The sequence below is a fragment of the Pongo abelii genome, chromosome 4 (genome assembly GCF_028885655.2).
Source record: "Pongo abelii isolate AG06213 chromosome 4, NHGRI_mPonAbe1-v2.0_pri, whole genome shotgun sequence".
NCBI lineage: Eukaryota > Metazoa > Chordata > Mammalia > Primates > Hominidae > Pongo > Pongo abelii.
Genome location: NC_071989.2, coordinates 187,325,327 through 187,348,472, shown reverse-complemented (window position 1 = coordinate 187,348,472; position 23,146 = coordinate 187,325,327). Strand labels below are relative to the sequence as shown.

Here is a 23,146-nt window from a genome sequence, read left to right as displayed (position 1 = left end):
TCACACACATCTGCTTCGCTTCACACTGGTAAATGAGAAAATCTATTCTCCTGATGTAGCCACGGAATTTTTGGGGGGCGGGGGTGGGTGGGGGAAGGCAGTGCTTGCAAATGGGTAATGGCAACTTCTAAAATGGAATTTGTTTCCAACTCTGAGCTGTGAAACAAAGCATAAAGCAATTACAATGTATTTGAAAAGACAGTTTAAATAAAATCTACTCAACTTTGGGCCTCCTGGGAGGAACATCACACAAAAAATGCCGGATCTGTTCATTGATTTAACTGTGCTTTAACTGCGCCTTTTTGTGTGAGGCTTGGGCGGCGGGTTATCTCCTACAGCATCTTTTCAGACCAGGGTCGTGGTATAGCCAAGAAGGGAAGATGCCCATGATGTCAAGGGGACTCGAGTGTGTGTGAGCGTGAGCTAGTGTGAGGGTGGAAGTGTGTATGTGTGTGCCAGGAGTATGCATGCATGTGTGTGTACATGGGTGTGTGTGCACGTGTGCGCCAGGAGTATGCATGTGTGCATGTGTGTGTACATGGGTGTATGTGTGCACATGTGTGCATGTATGCATATGCATATAAATATACCTGTGTGTGCATGAGTGTGTGTGTGCATGTGGGTGTGTGCATGCTGTGTGGGCACTGTACAGGCATCTCACTTAGAAAGTGAGAGACTTCATAAGGTACCCAGATAGGACCAGCCTGACCTTATCGCCTGACCGTGGAAGTTATCCCGTCCAAGTTTCCCCGAAAGACCCCGTAGCTGGGCCCTGACCGCTCGTGCAGTGGCCTTTAGAATTGGGAGGCCTGGGTCTGAGTCCAGAGCTGCCTCTGAACCGGCCAGCGTCCTGGGACAAGTTGGTTGACTTTTCCGAACCTCGGCTTCCTCTTGTGGAAAGGGGCTGGCCGAATCCGCCTCGCTGGTCTTGGTGAGGACTGAGCAATGGCCCCTCTGGGGCTGCCCGGTGGGGGCGCAGCGCGGCCGGAGGCGCCCCCTTGACACTCACTCTAGTCTGGGCTGGTACAGAGACCCCATCCAGGCAGCGGGGGGCAGGCGCGGGTTCCGGGAGGGCCCTGGGCTGTTCCCCAGGTCTCCTCCCCAGGCCCCGCGCGCCAGGCCCTGCTGAAAGCCCCAGCGGGTTCCCCGGGTCCTGTCCCCGGTGAGTGCCTGAGCTTCCCCCTGCAGCTCCACGCCGAGGTGGCGGTGTCATGGGCTGAATCGTGTACCTCCTCCACGTGGCGAAGTCCTCACCCCTGGGCCTCCGGATGCGGCCGCCCGTGGGGATGGGGTCTTTAAAGAGGCGGATGAGGTGGCACAGGTCGTTGTGGGGGTCCCTAATCCAACAGGGCTGGTGTCCCGGCGACCCGAGAAGAGGAGACGCGGCCAGCACGCTGGGACCACCGGCCGCAGGGAGAGGGCTGGGGAGGAAGCAGGCGCCGCCAGGGCGAGGGGCCTCGGAGCCGCGCGGGAATGAACTGCGGGCCGCGCCCCGGGCTCCGGACCACCCGCGGGCCCCCCGGACGGCAGAGCAGGGACCCGCTGGGCCTTGGGAGCTGGGCTGAGCGAGGGGCGCCGGGGCCTCGGCCCACAGGGCGCGGAGGCGCTGACGGCGACGGGGAAGACCCCGGCGGGGAGTCCGCAGGCAGAAGCGCTACTCACTGGGGACACAGGCGCCGCGCTGGGGGCCGGGCGCAGCGGGGAACGCATCTCCGCGGGGTGACCCGGCACAGCGGCCGGCGCCGCGCTGCTCGCCTGCTCCAAAGCCGGACCCGGGCGGCCTCCCGTGCAGGCGGGGTGGGGGCGGCGCTGCCCGAGAGGCCCGCGCTGGAGGCGGAGGCCTGGCGCCTCCGAGGACAGGACCCAGAGGCCGGCGCGGCGGCAGCCGGGGGACCCGCTGGGGCTTTTAGCAGGGCCTGGCGCGCGGGGCCCGGGGAGGAGACCGCGGCTGTGGTGAGGAGAGGGTTCGAGGATCAGGAACAGCCCAGGGCCCTCCACGACCCCGCGCCTGTCCCCGCTCCTACCGCCCGGATGGGTCTCTGTGCCAGCCCAGCATGGTGAACCCTGGAGGGCGGGTTCTGAGAAGCCGTGTGTGTCTTTGAAAAATCATGAGGACGGGCTCGGTGGGTGGCTCACGCCCGTAATCCCAGCACTTTGGGAGGCCGAGGCGGGTGGATCACGAGGTCAGGAGTTCGAGACCAGCCTCGCCAATATGGCGAAACTCCGTCTCTACTAAAAATGCAAAAATTAGGCGTGGTGGCGGGCGCCTGTAGTCCCAGCTACTTGGGAGGCTGAGGCAGGAGAATCGGTTGAACCCGGGAGGCAGAGGTTGCAGTGAGCTAACATCATGCCACTTGACTCCAGCCTGGGGCGACAGAGTGAAACTCCGTCTAAAAAATAATAATAATGAATGGGAACGCCAGTGGGCTATTGGGCAGAAGGGCAAGACTTTTTCAGCCAGTATGCTTTAGGGAACTGAACTTTGCTTGAAAAAACTACCCTCGCAAAATCATCCCCAACGGCTGTAAGTTGGAGCTCCCAGCATCGACTTGCTACACAAGGAGAAACACAGTCTGAAAAGGTATTGAGGGACTGCCAAAAGCACTGTGGCTTCGTGACCTTCGAGCCCCTCTGGACATCACTGTCCAGGCCAATTTGAGTTGGGTTTTTATCCATTGCTACTAGAGGAATCAATGGATTGACTTGCTCGATTGGAAGATTGTGAAGTAGTTGTGGCTACAGTCATATTCTGAACACCTGGTGTATGTGAGTTTCTCTGAGGACAGATATGCCTGGCAAAACTTGGAGCAAGTGAAGGTGGGCCTGGTCCCCGCTTCCTTCCTGTCCTGAGCCCCTTCTCGTCACCCCCAACACAATGGCTCATGCACTTTTCTTGCCTTTCCCAGGAACTGTCCTGCGTTCTGTTTCTGCTGTCACAGCAATCAGTCTCCTGAATAGTGAGGACCAGGTGGCAGGTGCCTTGTCTGTGGGAAGAGCACGGGACCTGCTGTGAGAAGACTTGCTTTTTAGTTCCAGCTTTGCCACTGCCCATCTAGGTGGTCTAGGTGAGCCATGGAACTGCTTGAGATTTATTTTCCAAAAAGATAGATGGAAATAATAATAACCCATAATCTTCTGCAGGAGCTCCTAGTGAGGGCCTAAGGAGGTAACACATAGGAGTGTGTTGTGAACGGCAAATTAACAAGAAAAACGTGTTGTTAATAAGCAGCTGAATATGTGGCTTTCCTTGGGATATGCTGCATTTTCAAAGAGGGTCTTTGAAGAGGGACGCTCCTTCATTCCCTACACGAATGAAGCTGTAATGGTGAAAAGACAGCCTTAGGAAGGGTTGTATTTTGAGGTTAAGAGGTACTTCCTAACTGCCCAATTATTCCTTAGTTTTGTGGCTGACTTCATTCCCAGGAGAGTAGTTAAGACCTGGAGGTTCCTGTTCCCTAAAGGAGGACACTTTTCTTTTCATTGGAGGATATTTCTGCAGCACTCATAAGGCAAGAAGTGGTGTTGAAAAAGGATGGACCAAATGAACAGCCTGGCTCCCCTTGACACTAAGAATACAGGTGGGGGGCTGTGCGGAGCTGTCCTTTCCTTCTTCTGAAGGTAAAAAAGCGACTGACACATAAAAGATACCAGGATGAAGATTGCTAGTTAATGACTGCTAAGAACTTGAAAGCAAATGAAGAGTTGTCCCAAAGGAACAGGCTGGGAAGTATTGATCTCACACGCCAAATCAGGTAAGTGCCTGGATTCCTATTGAGCAGGAGTGCTGGAGAAGGGACTCTGGTTTGAAGAGATGTCAGGTGGATGGTGTCCTCGTTCTCTCCAACTCGGAGATGCTAAGCTGAATACCTTCAGCGTTTAGCGGTCATGAAGTGGGAAAGACAACATAGATTGTCTTATGTTTCTTGACACTTCAAACCAGTTGCCGCAAGAAACAGAATGCTGTATTTTTGACCCACCCTTTTGGAGTAAGCTTCTCTTTCAGAGTGTGTGCATTTCTGGGGAAACAATTTATGTTATCTGAATGCCTCCCTGCAAGGAGCATTTAAGCGTCTTCCAAATATTTCCTGGAAGCAACCTTTTCATTGGCATCTGTGTAACAAACAGCAGTATTTGTGGAGTCATCCAACCCCATGGCGAGTAGAATGCTTGGACAAATTGAGGGGCTGGCATGGTTTCCTTGTGGGATTCCACTGAGAATTTCCCTCCACATCCTGCAACTTACTTTTTTTCTTTTGTTCTAACTCTTAAAAAAGAAAGGATATAATTTACACACAATAAAATCACAGATTTTAAGTGTAGAGTTAGATGGATATTGACAAATATATGCACCCATGACCAACATCTCCAATAAGTACAGAATATTTTTAACATCTCAGAAAATTCCCTATGCCCCTTTCTTGTCTCCACCCGGAGGTAACCGCCATCTTGCTTTCTATCACCAATAGCTCAGTTTTGCCTGTTCTAGAACCTCATATAAATAGAACCCTCAGGTCCAGGTGCGGTGGCTCATGCCTGGAATCCCAGCACTTTGGGAGGCTGAGGTGGGTGGATCACTTGAGGTCAGGAGTTCAAGACTAGCCTGGTCAACATGGTGAAACCCTGTCTCTACTAAAAATACAAAAATTAGGCAGGCGTGGTGGTGGGCGCCTGTACCCCCAGCTACTCGGGAGGCTGAGGCAGGAGAATCGCTTGAACCTGGGAGGCTGAAGTTGCAGTGAGTGGAGATTGCATCACTGTACTCCAGCCTGGGTGACAGAGCGAGACTGTCTCAACAAAGAAAAAAAAGAACCCTGTGGTATGGTATGTCTTCTTTTATGTGTGGTTCTTTTGCTTAAAATAGTGCTTTTGAGATTTATTCATGTATTTGCACGTATCAATAACTCTTTGTATTATAGAGTAGTATTTCATTGTATGACTATATCACTATCTATTCATTCTCCTGTTAATGAGCATTTGAGTTGTTTCCAGTATTGGGTTATTATTAATAAAGCTGCTGTGAATATTTTCTACAAAAATTTAAAAAAATAATGAATGTGAATGTGAATGTGAATGAAGGATTACTGAGGAATCCCATTTGTTTGTAGACCAACCCTTTCAAAACATGTTAATGTATTTCAGGACCTATCAGGGACCCTTGAGGAAATGCGTTTGCTGACGTGGTTTGAAAGAGAGTCACTCAGTGTGCCAATGGGAGTCACTGATTAAACCCACGTTCTTAGAGAAAAGCCAAGCGGCCCCTGCCAAGTGCGGTGGCTGGGCAGACGCTCTCACAGTTGGCCTTTGCCATGACTCTGCTGGGTGCTTTACCTGTCACCGAACCCAGGCAGAACCTGAGGCTCAGTGTGATGCCTTCTGTCCCCAGGACACACACTCCACCACCCACCAAGCCTGTAGAAGCTGCGGCCTGGGATTTTTGTTGTTTGCCTTTTTTTTTTTTTTTTTAAAGTATAATTGACATACAGTGAACTCCACAAATTAAAAATGCACAACTTAATAAATTTTGACATCTGTGCACAACTATGAAACCCTCTCCACAGTCTAGGTAGGGAATGCATCCCTCACCCTCCAGAGTTTCCTCCTGCCTCGTTAAATTCCCTCCCTTGCATCCCTCCCTGCCTGCCACCAAGGTGCCACTGATTTTGTTTACTATTGATTCATGTTCATTTTCCAGGATTTTTCTCTGGGTGGAATAACACACTCTTTGTTAGTCTGGTTTCTTTCACTCAGCGTAGTTATTGAGAGATACTTTGGTATGGTTATATAGTGGTTATACAAAGAACTGCTTTTGCACAATAGTTAATTCATTCTTTTTCATTACCGAGTATTAGTTCACTATATGGATATACCACAATTTGTTTATCCATTCAGCTATTGATGGAAGTTTGGATTATTTCCAGTTTTTGTCTATTGTAGATAAAGCTGCTATGGGTATTCACGTGCCAGTCCCTGTATGGATTTATTCTTTCATTTCTCTTGGATGTAAATACCCTGGAGTGGAATGGCTGAGCATACGATATGTGTATGATTAACTTTTTGAGAAATTGTTGCTGAAGGCCGTCGCATCATTTCAGATTCCCACCAGCAGTGGAGGACAATTCCAGTTACTCATGTATGTGTCACTTTTCTCTGACTGCTTTTAAGATTTTCTCTTTATCGCTGGTTTTAAGCAATCTGATTATGATATATCTTGGTGTCGTTTTCTTGATTTTTTTGTGTGTGTGCTTGGGTTTCATTGTGATTCTTAGATCTGTGGATTTATAATTTTCACCAAATTTGAAAACACTTTTTGACTATTCTTCAAAATTTTTTTTCCTATTTTGCTCTTTCTGGCTCCTCTTCTTCGGTGACTCCAATTCCACATATTTTGACCACTTGAAGCCCCACAGTTCACTAGCTCTCTTCTTTGTCTTTTCCTCTTAAAAATAATTCTCTATGTGTTCATTTTAGGTAGTTTCTATTGCTGTCTTCAAGTTCATAATCTTTTCTTTGGCAAAGTCTCATCTGCCATTAATCCCTTCCACCATATTTTTCATCTCAGACCTGGTAGTTTTCATCTCTGGAATTTCAGTTTAGGTCTTTTTTTTTTTTTGAGAAGGAGTCTCACTCTGTTGCCCAGGCTGGAGTGCAGTGGCGCGATCTCGGCTCATTGCAAGCTCCACCTCCCAGGTTCACACCATTCTCCTGCCTCAGCCTCCCACGTAGCTGGGACTACAGGCGCCCGCCACCACGCCCAGCTAGTTTTTGTTATTTGTAGTAGACGGGGTTTCACCGTGTTAGCCAGGATGGTCTCGATCTTCTGACCTCGTGATCCGCCCACCTCGGCCTCCCAAAGTGCTGGGATTACAGGCGTGAGCCACCGCGCCTAGCCCAGTTTAGGTCTTTTCAGTACTTTGTTGCCTCTGCTTAGCTTTTTGCACATAGGCAGTACGGTTATAATAATTGTTTTAATGTCTTTGTGTGCTAATTCTAACTTCTGTGGCAGTTGTGGGCCAGTTTCAATTAATTAATTTTTTTGTTCATTATAGGGCCTATTTTCCTGCTGGTAACTTCTTATTCTTCTGCCAGACATGATGAATTTTACCTCATGAGATGCTGAATATTTTTGCATTTGTATATATATTCCTGGGCTGTGTGATGCCACAATTAAGTTACTTGGAAATAGTTTGGTCCTTTAGGGTCTTGTTGGGATCTGTTAGGTGGGACTAGAGCAGTGTTTCACTTAGGCCCTAGGGTTAATTCTTCCCTACTAGCAAGGCAGGGCCCTTCCTGGTGCTCCCCTCAGTATTTTATTTTTTATTTATTTATTTTTTGAGACTGAGTCTCACTCTGATCCTCTGTCACCCAGGCTGGAGTGCAGTGGTGCAATCTTGGCTCACTGCAACCTCTGCCTCCTGGGTTCAAGCGATTCTCCTGCCTCAGCCTCCCAAGTAGCTGGGATTACAGGCACCTGCTACTATGCCTGGCTAATTTTTGTATTTTTAGTAGACACTGGGTGTCATCATGTTGGCCAGGCTGGTCTCGAACTCCTGATTTCAGGTGATCCGCCTGTGTCGGCCTCCCAAAGTGCTGAGATTACAGGTGTGAACCACCGCACCATGCCTCTCCTCAGTACTTTCTCATGGTGAATTATGAGGTTTACTGGGCTGGCTGGTGGGATCGGGCATTCTCCGGGCCCCTGTGTGAATGCTGTCTGCGGTGCCCTGGAATCCTTCTCAGTGGTTCGTTCCCTGACCTCAGTCATTTCATGGCCTGCAGGGGCTGATTAGGCCGTCTGCCTCCTACTCGAAGGGGATCCTCAGCAGATCTTGGTGGCTTTCATCTTTCCAGTCCTCTGTTCCGCACACTCTGACTGCCTCGGCCTCCCTTGGCCCTCAGCCCCATGTCTTCGATTCGGGAGGCTGCCAGGCGCCACCCGCGTCCCCCCTCCATGTGCTCAGCCTGGCCACTCCCCAGGTGGGAAGCTAGAGCAGTTGTTGCCTGTCTCAAAGATCACTGTCCTTGCCTGCCTGGCCCTAGCATCTTCAAAATTATTGTTTTATATGCAGGAATACATTTGTGGCTTTTGTTGTTGATGTTGTTTAGGCAGAATGGCAAATCTAGTCATTGTCACTCTATCTTGCCTGTAAGTGTAAATTCATGATCTGGTCTTTTTAAAAGTGGGGATGATTTTAGATTTGTAGAAAAACTAATGTACTAATGTAGAAAAACATATGTACATAGTGTACATGTGTACATAACCACAGTACATTTGTCAAAAGTAAGAAATTAGGCCAGGCACAGTGGCTCACATCTATAATCCCAGCACTTTGGGAGGCTGAGGCAGGCACAGATCACTTGAGCTCTGGAGTTTGAGATCATCCTGGGCAACATGATGAAACCCAGTCTCTACAAAAGATAGAAAAATTAGCCTGACTTGGTGGCACCTGTAGTCCCAACTACTTGGGAGGCTGAGGGGGGAGGATGAGTTGAGCCCAGGAGGTCGAGGCTATAGTAAGCCATGATGGTGCCACTACACTCCAGCCTGGATGACAGAGCAAGACCCTGTTTCAAAAGCAAAAAAAAAAAAAGAAAAAGAAATGAACTGTGATACTGTGACAGGCAGAGTTCTAAGATGGTCTCCAACATTCCTGCTCCCAACGGAACATACTTTATACAATTCCCTCCTCTCCAGTACAGGCAGAACCCGTGGGTATGATGGACTGTCTTCCTATGATTGAGTTACTAAGGAATCACTTGACTTTGAGTTAGTGAAAAAGGAGATTATTCAGTGGCCCTGACTTAACCAAGTGAGCCCTTCAAAGGGATGAGGACCCTCCTGAAGTCAGGGATGTGCAGCATGAAGGGGTGTGGAGGGGCTACGTGGCGGGGAACTGTGAGCTGCCTCTGGGAACTGAGAGCCCCCGGCCAACAGCCAGCAAGAGAATGAGGCCTTCCTGCTAAACCACGAGGAACCACATGAACTTGAGAGAGGACTCAGAGCTCCAGGAAGAAACCCCCAGCTGACTCATTGATTTCAGCCTGTGAGAACCTGAACAGAGACCAACTGCAGTTATGCCCAGCCTCTGACCACACAAACTGTAATATAGTCAATGTGTATTTAAACTGCTAACTTTGTGGCATTTGTTATACAACAATAAAAAACAAATACAATTACTGTTAACTAAAGAGGATCAGATCAAATATATTAGTAACAATATCCCACTTTTAATGTAGCAAGATCTCAGTAAGGACTAATGTGAAGACCAGCACGAAACCATTGGAAAACTTCCACCAACGTTCAAGATGATGTTAACACACTCATATTGCATCTTGGTTGGAGGTGGTTAGAATCCTGGCCGGGCGCGGTGGCTCACGCCTGTAATCCCAGCACTTTGGGAGGCCGAGGCAGGCGGATCACGAGGTCAAGAGATCGAGACCATCCTGGCTAACACGGTGAAACCCCGTCTCTACTAAAAATACAAAAAAATTAGCCGGGTGTGATGGCGGGCGCCTGTAGTCCCAGCTACGCGGGGGGCTGAGGCAGGAGAGTGGCGTGAACCTGGGAGGCGGAGCTTGCAGTGAGCCGAGATTGCGCTTCTGCACTCCAGCCTGGGCGACAGAGCGAGACTCCGTCTCAAAAAAAAAAAAAAAAAGAATCCTGATCAAGAATTTATGTGAGAAAATATTCACACATCCTATATCTGATTAGGGTCTAGTATACAGATTCTATAAAGAGCTCCTACAGTTCAACAACAAAACTACACACAACCCAATTTTAACATGGGCAAAAGACTTGAACAGACATTTCTTCAAATAGGATATACAGATGAGCAACAAACACACGAAAAGTATCTTGACATCATTTGTCATTAGGGAAATGTAAATCAAACCCACAATGATATACCATTTCACATCCACCAGGATCTTTTGGCAAAAATGTGGAGAAATTGGAACTGTCATACATTGCCGGTGGCAGTGTAAAATGACTCAGCCACTGTGGAAAACAGTTTGGTGGGATCCTCAAAAAATTAAATGTGAAATTACCATATGACCCAGCAATTCCACTCCCAGGTTTATACCCCAAAGAATTGAAAACAGATACTCAAATAAAAGTAGACTCATGTTCACAGCAGCTCTATACACAACAGCCAAAAGGTGGAAAGCGCCCAGATGTTCATCAATGAATGGATAAGCAAATGGTAGTGTAGACAGCATGCAATATTATTCAGTCATAAAAAGGAATGAATGATCCACGCCAATGTGCGTGAGTCTCAAACACATCATGCTGAGTGAAAGGAACCAGACAAAGGGCAAGGAAATCACAAGTGGTGTTGATTCTGCTTATGTGAAATATACAGAATAGGTAAATCCCATAGAAACAAAGCAGACTGGTGGTTGCAGGGGCTGGGGTTAGGGAGGAAAGGATACAGGAGTTCCTTTTGGGGTGATGACAGTGTTTGGAAAATAGAGGGGGTGATTGTATAACATTATGAATCTACTGAATGCCACTGAATTGTTCACTTTAAAATGGTTAATTTTATGTTAATGATTATGTGAATTTCACCTCAGTTAAAAAAAATAGATCCATTCTGAAAAATAACAAGGCTATATCTTCGTTGGTGGTAAGTGACTTTGTGATTATGCTTTTTATTTTTAACTAAATTACACCTTAGATTTCACCCATTTCTTCCCTCTAATGTCCTTTTCCTATTCCAGGGTCCATCTAGGACACACATTGCATTTAATTGTGCTGTCTTCTTAGTCTCTTCCAATCTATGACCATTTCTCAGTCTTCCCTTGCTTTGCATGGCCTTGACAGTTTTGAGACATATTGAGTAGGTATTTTATAGAATGTCTCACAATTTGGGATAGTCTAATACTTCTCATGAGGAGCGTTTGGAAAGAATACCACTGAGGTGGATTGCCATGTTCATGGCATCCCATCAGGGGGCCCATGGGGCCAGCATGAGGTATTCCTGTAACATTAACCTTGATCACTTGGTTAAGGGAAGAGAAATCTGCCAGATTTCTCCATTATAAAGTTATTGTTTAAATCTAGCCCATATCAAGGAGAGGGGAAGTTAGCTTCACCTCCGGGAAGAGGGAAGTATTTACATATATTATTTGGAATTCTGTAAGGAAGTTTTATCTCTTCTCTCCATTTATTTATTCAATCATTTATATCACTATAGACTCAAGGATATTTAATTTATTCTTTGCGTTATAAGACCACACGACATTATTTATTTTGTTGCTTAAATTGTTCCAGCTTTGGCCATTCTAAGCTCTTTCAGGTTGGTTTTCAGGCTGGAGTGTGGTGGCGCAGTCTCTGCTCACTGCAACCTCTGTCTCCCAGGTTCAAGCAATTCTTGTGCCTCAGCTTCTCAAGTAGCTGGGATTACAGGTGTGATCCAACATGCCTGGCTAATTTTTGTATTTTTAATAGAGACAGGGTTTCACCATGTTAGCCAGGCTGGTCTTGAACTCGTGACCTCAAGTAATTTGCCCGTCCTGGCATCCCAAATTGCTGGGATTACAGGCGTGAGCCACTGCACCCAGCCTTTCAGGTTGGTTCTTATGTTTCTTTGACAAGTGCCCCTGACCCCAACCCCTTTGTAAAGCACTTCCTTACTTTCTGGCACTGTAAGACTCCAGGCTCATCTTGTGTTTTTTTTCTGCCTTGGCCCTAGAATTTCTCATTTCTCATCTCTCCAAGAAGCCCTGGTTCCTTTTATTGGAGAATGATATTAGAGACCAAGATCTGGGTACTGTGTGTGCTTGTTACTACTAGGGTGTGACTGTTCATAGAACTTCTCTGCAGTCAGAGGGAGGGTATAGAAACATGTATATTGACTCCTCTATATGCACATATCTGTGATTATTTCTGTATGTATCTATCTGTATACAGAACATGAACATGACCTCATAGTTATGTCTTTGATTCCGATTCGGCACTACAGGATTCATTATAGCTTTCCTCCTTTGCTTATTTGTAACTTCTTTCTTGGACAGTGAGAAACCTGGCTCTTATTACTCATAATTTGTTTACTTATCTATTCAACCCTAATGTGTATATAAAGTAGTTTCAAAATTGCTAACCTGAATCTCTGTGAGAAACATCTTTACCTCCTAGCTAGAGTACAGTGTTTACATCAGATTCCTTTTGTCTTTAGCCTTAGAGTTTTCTTTTTCTTTTCTTTCTCTTTTTTTTTTTTTTGAGACAGAGTCTTACTATGTCACCCAGGCTGGAGTGCAGTGGCATGATCTTGGCTCACTGCAACCTTTGCCTCCCGGGTTCAAGTGATTCTCTTGCCTTAGCCTCCCAAGTAGCTGGGATTACAGGTGCGCGCCACCACATCAGGCTAATTTTTATATTTTTAGTAGAGAGGGCGGTTTCACCATGTTGGCCAGGCTGGTCTCGAACTCCTGACCTCAGGTGATCCTCCCGCCTCTGCCTCACAAAGTGCTGGGGTTACAGGCATGAGCCACCACACCTGGCCAGCCTTAGAGTTTTCAATGAAAACACTATTTTGCAACGTTACTTAGGTCAGCTACACTTTTCCCCAACCTTCAGTGAGGTTATGTCATACAACTTTAATATAGTTAGATTTGTTATTCTAGCCTGGGTTTCTCCAGCATCCTGACTTTTGGTTTGTAATTGGTATTCATTACAGGTCACTCTTTGGGATGGACAGTCCTGTGGTTTTTGACAAATGCATAATCATGTGTCCACCACCCCAGGACCACACAGAACAGTTCTGTCACCCTTAATCTCCTCCATGCTGCCCTTGTAGTTAATTCCTGTCACTTTCCCAACCTTTTGCAGACACTGAACTGGTTTCTGTCTGAGTTATGTATGGCTTGGCTTCTGATAGCAATTTTATTTTTATTTTTTATTTATTTTTTGAGATGGAGTCTTGCTCTTGTTGCCCAGGCTGGAGTGCAATGACATGCTCTTGCTCACTGCAACCTCTGCCTCCCGGGTTCAAGTGATTCTCCTGCCTCAGCCTCTTGAGTATCTGGGACTACAGGTGTGTGCCACTACGCCCAGCTAATTTTTTTTTTTTTTGTATTTTTTTTAGTAGAGATGGGGTTTCACCATTTTGGCCAGGCTAGTCATGAACTCCTGACCTCAGGTGATCTGCCTGCTTCGGACTCCCAAAGTGTTGGGATTACAGGTGTGAGCCACCGCGCCCGGCCCTGTTAGCTTTAAAGAATGTTTGTAGATAGGAGCATCACTTGAGAGCAGAGATTGTCATCTATGATCCATGTCAGTTGCTACCAGGATTTAAGTCCAGCCCTGACACTTCTCTTTCTGTCTCAATTTTCCCATCTGTAAATGGGTGTAATAAGAATCCCAGCCTCGTGGGGGTTATCGGGAGGAATAGATAAGATAATAGCAATTGGCGTGGTGTCTGGCCCATAATAAGTAATCCAGTCTTGATAATAATACTTCAGTTGTATTTGTCATCATCATCATCGTGGTGGGGTATCAAAAGAGAAAGTTTAAAGGGGTCAGGAAACGGAGTCCTCTCGGGTTGCTGGTGGTGGTGAGAAGGCTTGAACTGTCTCTTCGTAAGCGGGTAGAAGGGGAGCAGAGAAGCTGTGCCTGTGGTCAGCATTTCGTTCTTGACAAGCCCTTCCTCTGGTGTTTGTGGTGTGCGTGTGTTCACAGGATGGACCCTGGAGCTGGGTCTCCCTGAGGAGACAGAGTCCGTCACTCTGAAATTGCCCTCAGCGGGGAGATTTCAAGGGTTTACATTGTCTCTTCTGCTTTCAGACTTTTTTGTTTTTCACTGAGAAGATGATATTACAACAGCCCAGAAAGAAGAAAATCACCATCATTCCAACACCCATGTGGGTTGTTTTGTTAGTTGCTGTTCCCCCATGCCTGTGTTTCTGCATCAATGTAGACATTTTATTTATTGTAGCATAAGCATTTTTGCTTGTTGCTACATGGTCTTCATAATGCTATTTCCTGATGTGACAGTTGCATTCAGGGGATTCCACATCTTTCACTAAACCATTCCCACTGTTTTACAGTGCAACTTCTGCATAAATATCATGTTTTGCTTCTGCTGATTTATTCCCTTAGGATATATTCCCCAGAGTAGGAATTTTTAGTCAAAGGATAGAAATGTCTTCATTATTTACAGCGTTTTATAGGAATAAATCATCGCATTTTTCTTTTCTCTGTCAATCTATATTTCCTCAGAACAAAACCACTTGAGGATGTGATCAAACATCTGGTGAAGTGTTCAAGACTAGTGCCCCGATAGATCATTTATAAACGTACCCTCTGACCATGTCATGAATGCTTTTCTAAAAACCAGGATTTCCCTGATTCCCTGAGCTCTTGCCACCCTTCTCCCAGACTTCAAGTTCTCCTTCCCAGTACTTCTAGAAGGGAACTTGCCCAAAGTCTCTGGTCTTTTCTCAGAAACTCATCCTTTATTTACTTTTAGAGTCACGACTTGTTTGCATATGTAAAACCAGGACCATATTGTTTGCAGATGCTGGGGGTGCTGCCAGATAATTGAATGTAAATTGAGGCTTTTAAGTCATTTTTACAAACCTGGACACAAAGGAATAGTTTCTTAGGATTAAAAAAAAAAGAGCATGAAGTAAAGATTGTGAGATTGGGTTTCTAATTCAAACATTTCACTTTGTATTCTTAGTAGTCAGGACACAGAAAGTGAGGGGCCTGGAGGTGGGGGAGAGGAGGGGTCCGGGAGAGAAAACTTTACAGATTCACCATCTAATCTAGAAAAACAAAAGCACAAAAGGAGTTAGGATAAATGACCAGCACAATCCCAGTAACCTATGATCCCCGCCGCTAGCATTGACAGTACCTAGCATTTTATTTTAAGGTGAGAGTAGCTCAAAAGTAATTGTGTTTCCTATCAGTAGTTGATAAAATCCTTCTCCCCCTTCAGAGAGAGGTTCAGATGTGATAGCAGTAGCCCAAGTGTGACAGCAGTTGTTAAAAGTGAATTGTTTTGGGCATGAAATGCTTTTGTTTAAAAAATGAAATCAGTGTGGAAGTCCTTTCTGTCCTGTCTAGCACTGATAAAAACAGATGAGAGTTTCTTACACAGGTTGACTGGCTTAAACTAAAACGTTGGGTTTCTTCTCCAAGTACATTTTGAAATCTGCTTTAATATCTGCAAATACAATGGGGAAAAGAGTGAGTTCTGGCTGGGCGTGGTGATTCAACGCCTGTAATCCCACACTTTGAGAGGCCGAGGCAGGAGGATTGCTTGAGCCCAGGAATTTGTGACCAGCCTGGGCAACATAGTGAAGCCCCGTCTCTACAAAAAAATTAAAAATTAGCTGGGTGTAGTGGTACCTTCGTGTATACCCAGCTACTCAGGAGGCTGAAGTGGGAGGATTGCTTGAGCCTGAGAGGTTGAGGCTGCGGTGAGCAGAGATCGTGCCACTGCACTCCAGCCTGGATGACAGAGTGAGACCTTGTCTCAAAAAAAAAAAAAAAAAAAAAAAAGTGAGTTCTGAGGTCCGGCTCAAGGGTGCAGCTTTTGCATGGGCCCCCCATTCAACTGGGACAGGTGTGACCAGTGTGCTGCATTCTGCGCAGAAGCCTCAGCCCCTCATGGACTCCACTCCAGGCAGCCCTGCTGGGAGTGGGGATGAGTAGGGATGGTGTCTGCTGCGCCTGGGTGGAGCAGCTCTCACCCACAGGCTGCAGGGTGCGTTTGGAGGCTGGGGGCTGGTCCAGGCTGCCCACAAGGGTCCTGTGGGACAGCTGGGCAGCTCCATCCAGAGCAGCAGTGAGTGGCAGGTCCAGTCCCTGTGGGAAGCTGGGAGCCTGGCATCCAGAGGCCTAGCCAGGTTCTGATTTACAGGGCAAGTCAAGGGCTTGCAGAGTCAGGGCTGGGGAGTGCAGTGATGATGGAGGAGTGACTGCGCCTAAAGGCACCCCCTGGAGTACCCTCTGGCTGCCCTGGTGTTGCTTTTGAGAAGTGAAGCCAGTTTGACTTCCTGGGTCAAGTGGGGACTTGGAGAACTTTTCTTACAAGAGGTTTGTAAAACGCACCAATCAGTGCTCTGTAAAAATGCACCAATCAGTGCTCTGTAGCTAGCTAGAGGTTTGTAAAGTGCACCAATCATTGCTCTGTAAAAATGCACCAAACAGCGCTCTGTAGCTAGCTAGAGGTTTGTAAAATGGACCAATCAGCATTCTGTAAAGTGGACTAATCAGCACTCTGCAAAATGGACCAATCAGCAGGACATGGGCGGGGGCAAATAACAGAATAAAAGCTGCTGCCTCCCCCTCCCCGTCGCCAGCCCCACCACCAGCCAGCGGCAGCGACCTGTGTGGGTCCTTCACTTTGTGGGATCTTTGTTCTTTCGCTCTTCACAATAAATCTCCCTGCTGCTCACTCTTTGTGTCAGTGCCATCTTTAAGAGCTGCAACACTCACCAGGAACAGGCGGCTCCATTCTTTTTTTTTTTTCTTTTTTTCTTTGAAAAAAAGAGTCTCTCTGTCGCCCAGGCTGGAGAGCAGTGGCGCGATCTCGGCTCACTGCAAGCCCCGCCTCCCGGGTTCACGCCATTCTCCTGCCTCAGCCTCCGGAGTAGCTGGGACTACAGGCGCCCGCCACCACGCCCGGCTATTTTTTGTATTTTTAGTGGAGGCGAGGTTTCACCATGTTAGCCAGGATGGTCTCGATCTCCTGACCTTGGTGATCCGCCCGCCTCGGCGTCCCAAAGTATGAGTGAGCGAGCCACTGCGCCCCGGCCTGCGGCTCCATTCTTTTTTTTTTTTGAGATGGAGTCTCGCTCTGGCACCCAGGCTGGAGGGCAGTGGCGCGATCTCGGCTCACTGCAACCTCCGCCTCTCGGGTTAAAGCAGTTCTCCAGCCTCAGTCTCTCAAGCAGCTGGGATTATAGGCGCCTGCCACCACGCTGCCGCTTTATTCTTGAAGTCAGCGAGACCACGAACCCACCGGCAGGAACCAACTCCAGACACACTTTGACCATGGTAACTTCTTCTGTTTTAGGATCTGCTTAGCTCTCTGTGCCTCTTGTTGCCCATCTGTAAAATGAGGATGAAATGGCAGGTGGAGTGGAACTGTGAAGTGCCTTTCCGGGGGCTGGAGGTGCCCTGGTGAAGTCTCCCGGTCCTGGGCTGTTCCAGTCAGAGGCAGACAGGGCCTGGCTGGGTCTTGTCGTCTGTGCAAATTCTCTACTCCTCTAAAGCAGTGCTTAAAAATACTGTTTGATGTTTAAACATGAAGCCCTCGGTTCTCATGGTGGCACTGCACTGTTCACTTAGGTCAGCACAGATTTGTGCTCTTTGTTTTGCTTTTAGGGGGATTTTTTTTTTTCCCCCTAAGAGAAAGGTTAAGACTGTGTATCTTCATTGGGACTCAAGTTCTGGCTAGTTTTGGGATTTGGGCCAATTGCTTCATTCCTCTAAACCTAGATTTGGGATGTGGGACAAATTTCTTTTTTTCCAAGCTTGCTTTCCTCATCTGTGAGGCAGGGACCATTTGTTCTGGCCTCAGAGGTGCCTATAGGGTTCCATCGGGCTAGGAGCCTGCCAGAGCAGTCCCTGCATTGTAGGGGAGCTGTGCCTTTTGACCCTCTTTCTGTGGTAATTCTTTTCCTTTCACCCAAATCTGGCACAGGGCTGGGCATGTGTAGGGATTCTTGTTAAATTTTACTGAACCAAATTTTCTAGGCCAAGGATCCCCACTGGTAAGAAGAAAGGAAAATGGAAAACAGAAAACAACAAAGGAAAATGTTTTCATCAGGGTGATTCAACCCGGGCCATCAGGTCCCAGGCCGGTGGGCTAGGAGGGGCTGCAGCCATGGGGTTTCAGGACTTCCCGGGTGTGAACGGGGTGTCCTTGTGAGTGCAGAAAGCCGCCTGGAGCACTAACTTTGATCTGCTCTCCCCAGGCCTCCCTCAGCCCCAACCTCCTTCCCTTCAGGGCTGGTGGTCGCTGTGGCTTTTCTTGACTTGCAGGACGCTGTTTCTGTCCTTGGAACTCTTGGTATTCTATTTGAAAATGCTGTAACAAAGCAGAAACCTGCCACCTTTTCAGGGACTCACCAGTAACTGTTTAGTGTTTGTGTTTGTTTTTCCTCATTCTAAAATTCCCTGTAGAGTTTAAGGATCTTTTGAGAGATAGTCTCAAAGACAGCTCCAGCACTGTAGATAGTTTAGATACATTTGTTTTTGCTGATGTTTCCACTTTCACCCCTCTCTGTTCTGAAACTCATTGTCTCCTTGTTTTTTTTTCTTTTTTTTTTCCGGCTCAGAAGTTGGATGGACTAGCGAAGCTCCGGACTGTTCGGGAAGCTCCATCCGAATGTGTCTGCCCCCCAGGTAAGTGAAGGTTGAGCTCCCTTCTGGCTCCTGCATTCCGCCGCCATTTGCTTGGGATTGCTGAGAACAGCATGGTCCAGAAGGTGGACTGGGGTGTCAGGCTGTCGTCTTCGTGCACTGTCCTGGGGCCTTTCTTCCCCACGTTGACCCTGGCAGGCTCTCTGGTCGGTTTCCAGCAAAGTAAACGGACTCGGTTTGCTGGGTGGTATTGGTGGAGAAGCTAAGACATTGTCAGAGATGACTTAGCTGCCTGAAGACTTAGATGGTAGGGAAGTAGCAGCTGGCCCATTTCAAAGATGGAGAAAGGGGTGTGAACTGATGGGAGGTGACAGCCTGGAACCCCAGTCGCCCCCACTGTACCAATGTTGCAACCAGAGCTCTATGTCAGACGTGCAGAAGGTAGATAAATAGCGGACATAGCCTTCTTGTTTTCATTTCTTGCGGTGGAGGCAGAGGAAGGAAACAGGCAATGAGGTCTGAATTATTCAAATTATCATAGACTCTCTTTGGTTTTGCTGGTGCAGACCAGGATGGCTGTGAATGAAACCAGCAATTGTTGACTCCTGATCCACATGGCTCAAATCCAGGCTCATAACAGGTCTCCTGGGTGTCCTCAGGGGAGCTTTGTACAGGTCCTGGCCCAGTGTGTGGTCTCTAACGATGGTGTTTTCAGGGTTAGAATGACCCTCCCTTAGAATAGTGTCTGATACCAGTGGATGAGTGGAAAATGGTGATGTATCTCAGACTCCTCGACATGCAGGGAAAGGTGACTTTCGTTATTGGTCCAGAGAACACAGGAGCTGCGCAGTGTCCCTTGTCCTCACTGTCATTCCTTCCATTAGCCAAGTGGTCTGGAAACCAAACTCACTGATAACATCCCAGGGTTGGGAGATGCCCTGAGATTTCCGCAAAGGTGGATCTCATGGTGTGAAAATTCCGTCTCTGAGGGCCAGGTGGGAGAAGATTTTTATGGTTGAGCTTGAGCTAGCCTTTATAGGACCTCTGAGGTTTTAATATGAGAAAGAGGATTTGACAAGGGAATGACTCCATTCACAGATCAAGAAGTCAGAAACTGTGGCCGGGTGCGGTGGCCCACACCTGTAATCCCAGCACTTTGGGAGGCCGAGGCAGGTGGATCACCTGAGGTCAGGAGTTCGAGAGCAGTCTGGCCAACGTGGTGAAACCCTGTCTCTACTAAAAATATAAAAAATTAGCCAGGCATGGTGGCGCATGCCTGTAGTCGCAGCTACTTGGGAGGCTGAGGTGGGAGAATTGCTTCAACCTGGGAGGTGGAGGTTGCAGTGAGCCGAGATTGCACCATTATACTCCAGCCTGGGTGACAGAGCGAGACTTCATCAAAAAAAAAAAAAAAAAAAAAAAAAAAGTCAGAAATTGCAATTAAATGGGAGGAAAAATTCACATCCACAAATGGATTTTTAGATGATCTGCAAAATGTGTAAAATAGCAACAGTCCTTCTTTTTCGTCCCCCTCTTTCTGAGTGTTATTTGGATGTATACCTATGTGTGTGTTTTTTTGAACTGGGAGTCACACCCCATTTGTGAGATACCAAGTCAGTTTAGTGGGTTGCCGCCAGCAACCACTAGCATGAAGTTGTGAACTAGCATAGAAGTCTGGAATAAAAAAGGCCCGAGTGAAATTTTGGTTTTGGCTGTTAATATTTGTAGATTGGACTTGGATGGTGTGAGATGGGTTTCTTGCTGTGGGTTACTAACAGAAGGCTTGAAAGTCCCCAGGACAGATGATGGGTGGAGAGTGGAAGAAGGGGGACACAAGCTGGCATGGAGCTCCCGGATCAATCAGAACTGGAGCCACATCTTGGGTGTGCCCCTTACTAGCACTGAGGGTCTTTATCAGTAAATGATAACATCTTGAAGCAGGCTCTGGGGGGCTTTCTGAGGGTGTGGAGAAGGTATAAGTTAAAGCCAGTGACTACAGAGGGAACTGTGTCCTGCCTTCCATCAGGAGTTGGGAGCAGGGAACAGGGATCCTGAACTCCTCTAGAAAGAAGCTCCCAAGAAGGTCTTGGGAAGACCATGGGGGGCTGAAGGGCTGGTCAGAGCCTCTTGTCCCACTGAGAGGAAGGCATGGTAGACTCCCCGGCTCCCTGGGGAGCCCTGCTGATCATCAGCACCGTGCTGATGCTGTCCCAGGAACTCCAGGCTGTGATGGAGGCCGTCCTGGCAGGTGTGGTCAGTGTGGCCTTGGGGTGCAGCGCGACGACCCTAGCCAGACCCCTCAGCACAGCCATGTCCATGCCTGCATTTTCTCTCCTGTCACCTCGAGAGCCCTTTAGACCAGAGCCTTCATCAACGCTAAACCCCAGCAGGCTGGCACATGAGCCCCTTGTCTTATAAAGAACAGAGGCCTTTGTCTCCAACACCAGAAGTCCTAACTCATTCCTCTTCTCCCTGGCTCCAAGGCTCCAAGGCTCTCCAGCGTGTCCCTCGGGCTTTTGGAGTGTGGAGACACAGACCACGTTCTGCAGTGGGGCTCCTTGTCTGATTCTAGCTGGCTGCAGCTCCCCACCTAGCAGCCCGGGGAGTCAGTGGAATCTTTTGTTGGATCCTAGCATGCAGCAGTCAGATAAGCAAGGCCAGAGGAGGGGCGGCTCTTCTGGATGTGCCACCCATTGCGAGGCTGAGTGTGGTGGCAGGGGCTTCTCTCTCGCCCCAACCAGTGGATATCGCTGGCAGGAGGACTGGCGGGGGCCCCTGAGCTGGCTCTGGTGAGCCTTGTCCCCCTTCTCAATAAAATAGTGTAGTGGGTTGAACCCTGTCGCCCTCAAAAGATATGTCCAAGTCCTAACCCCCCGTACCTGGGAATGTGACCTTGGAAAGTAGGGTCTTTGCAGGTGTAATTAGGGATCTCAGAATAGGTCATTCAGCATTTAGGGTGTGTCTACATCCAATGCCAATTGTCCTTAGATGAGGCAAGGAGAGATTTGAGACCAAGACGCACAGACCAGAGGGCTAGGTGACGGCGGAGTGGGGATTGCATGTGCCAGCCAAGAAACACTAAAATGCCGGCAGCCACCAGAGCTACGGAGGGGTGTGGAAGGGACTCTCCCTGAGGAGCCTACCCCGAAGACGCCTTGGGCTTCTTGCCCCTAGAACTGGGAGAGCTTATAGTAATTTGTTGCCACGGCAGACCTGTGTCTTATTTTATTTTACTTTACTTTACTTTTCTTTTTTTTTTTTTAATTTATTTTTGAGATAGAGTTTCACTCTTGTTGCCCAGGCTGGAGTGCAATGGCGCGATCTCAGCTTACTGCAGCCTCTGCCTCCCGTATTCAAGCGATTCTCCTGCCTCAGCCTCCCAAGTAGCTGAGATTACAGGCTCCCATCACAATGCCTGGTAGTAGAGACGGGGTTTCGTCATGTTGGCCAGGCTGGTCTCGAACTCCTGACCTCAAGTAATCCATGTGCCTCAGCCTCCCAAAGTGTTGGACTACAGGGATGAGCTACCACACTCATCTTTTTTATTTTATTTTATTTTATTTTATTTGACAGAGTTTCGCTCTTGTTGCCCAGACTGGAGTGCAGTGGTGCGATCTTGGCTCACTGCAACCTCCACCTCCCAGGTTCCAGCAATTCTCCTGCCTCAGCCTCTCAAGTAGCTGGGACTACAGATGCCTGCCACCATGCCCAGCTAATTTTTGTATTTTTATTAGAGACGGAGTTTGACCATGTTGGCCACGCTGGTCTCGAACTGCTGACCTCAGGTGATACACCCGCCTTGGCCTCCCAAGGTGCTGGGATTATAGGCGTGAGCCACCATGCCTGGCCCATTTCAACTAATTTTAAAGTAGTAACTCCTCCTCCTCCTTTTTTTTTTTTTAAATGACACAACAGGTGTCCCGCATTGTTTTTCATGGGCTGCCTTTTTCATGGGTTTGCCACTTCTCTTTGAGGTGGTCTGTGCCCATCTGTGTATCTGAGGTAGCTGCTGCCTTGTTTTGGTCCAGGAAAGAATCTGGCCATGCTGTTGGGATGTCCTGTAATGCACTTGGCCAGTCCCCACCAAGGACGTTTGGGTCATTTCCGACCCTGTGTTGTCCAGACAGGGCTGTGTGTGTGCTGCGATGGAGAGAAGAAGGCCTGCTGTGTAGCCTGTTGTCTGACTTCCTTGTGCTTTGTTCTGCCAGGCACGCTGCGGGCCTGAGGGTGTTGACTGAAGGACCGGAGCCCTCAGTCTGTGGCGAGAGGCTGGGCTTTAGCGCAGCAAGCACAGGTTCCTGCAGGGAGGGCTCTGGCCAGGTGGGTCCTGAAGCCTACCCCTGGGAGCTGCCCTGTGGCCCGGCCTCCACCGTGCTGTGAACAGTAGTGACTCGGGGGCATCCCAGGGAACCAGTGAGGGCCGGCACCTTGGAGCCTGGGAACCTGGACTTGAGTCTTGACTCCGCCTTGCAAATAACTGCCCTGTGGTCCCACTCTGCGTGTCCTGGAGCCATGGGTCACTCTGGCCCTTGCATTCACTCACTCTTTGGGTTACAAGCATCAGAACATTAATTAGTGTTCTGATCATCCTGCACTAATAAAGCAAAAAAGGAAATTTTTAGTGCAGACAACTAGAAATGGAAAGGTCTGAGGTGTAGCTGGCTTCAGGCCCATCTGGGTTCAGGGCTCGCTCTCCTCTCTCAGCTCTTCTCAGCTTGTCTTCAGACAGCCTCTCCTGGAGTGACCTACGCTTGGAAAGGTGGCTGCCAGTGTAGCTCTAGGTGTATATCACATGTACTCAGCAACCCCAGCAGATACAGCACTGTTCTTTCC

General features: G+C 48.1%; 1 protein-coding gene across 1 annotated transcript in view; it reads left to right on the top strand.

Moving 5' to 3' along the window:
* Positions 1-23,146, top strand: part of COL23A1 (collagen type XXIII alpha 1 chain) — a 369,266-nt gene that overhangs the window by 24,366 nt on the left and 321,754 nt on the right. The window contains exon 2 of the mRNA XM_024247215.3: positions 18,289-18,355. Coding sequence (XP_024102983.2) covers positions 18,289-18,355 — 67 coding nt within the window. The remainder of the gene's footprint in view (positions 1-18,288; positions 18,356-23,146) is intronic.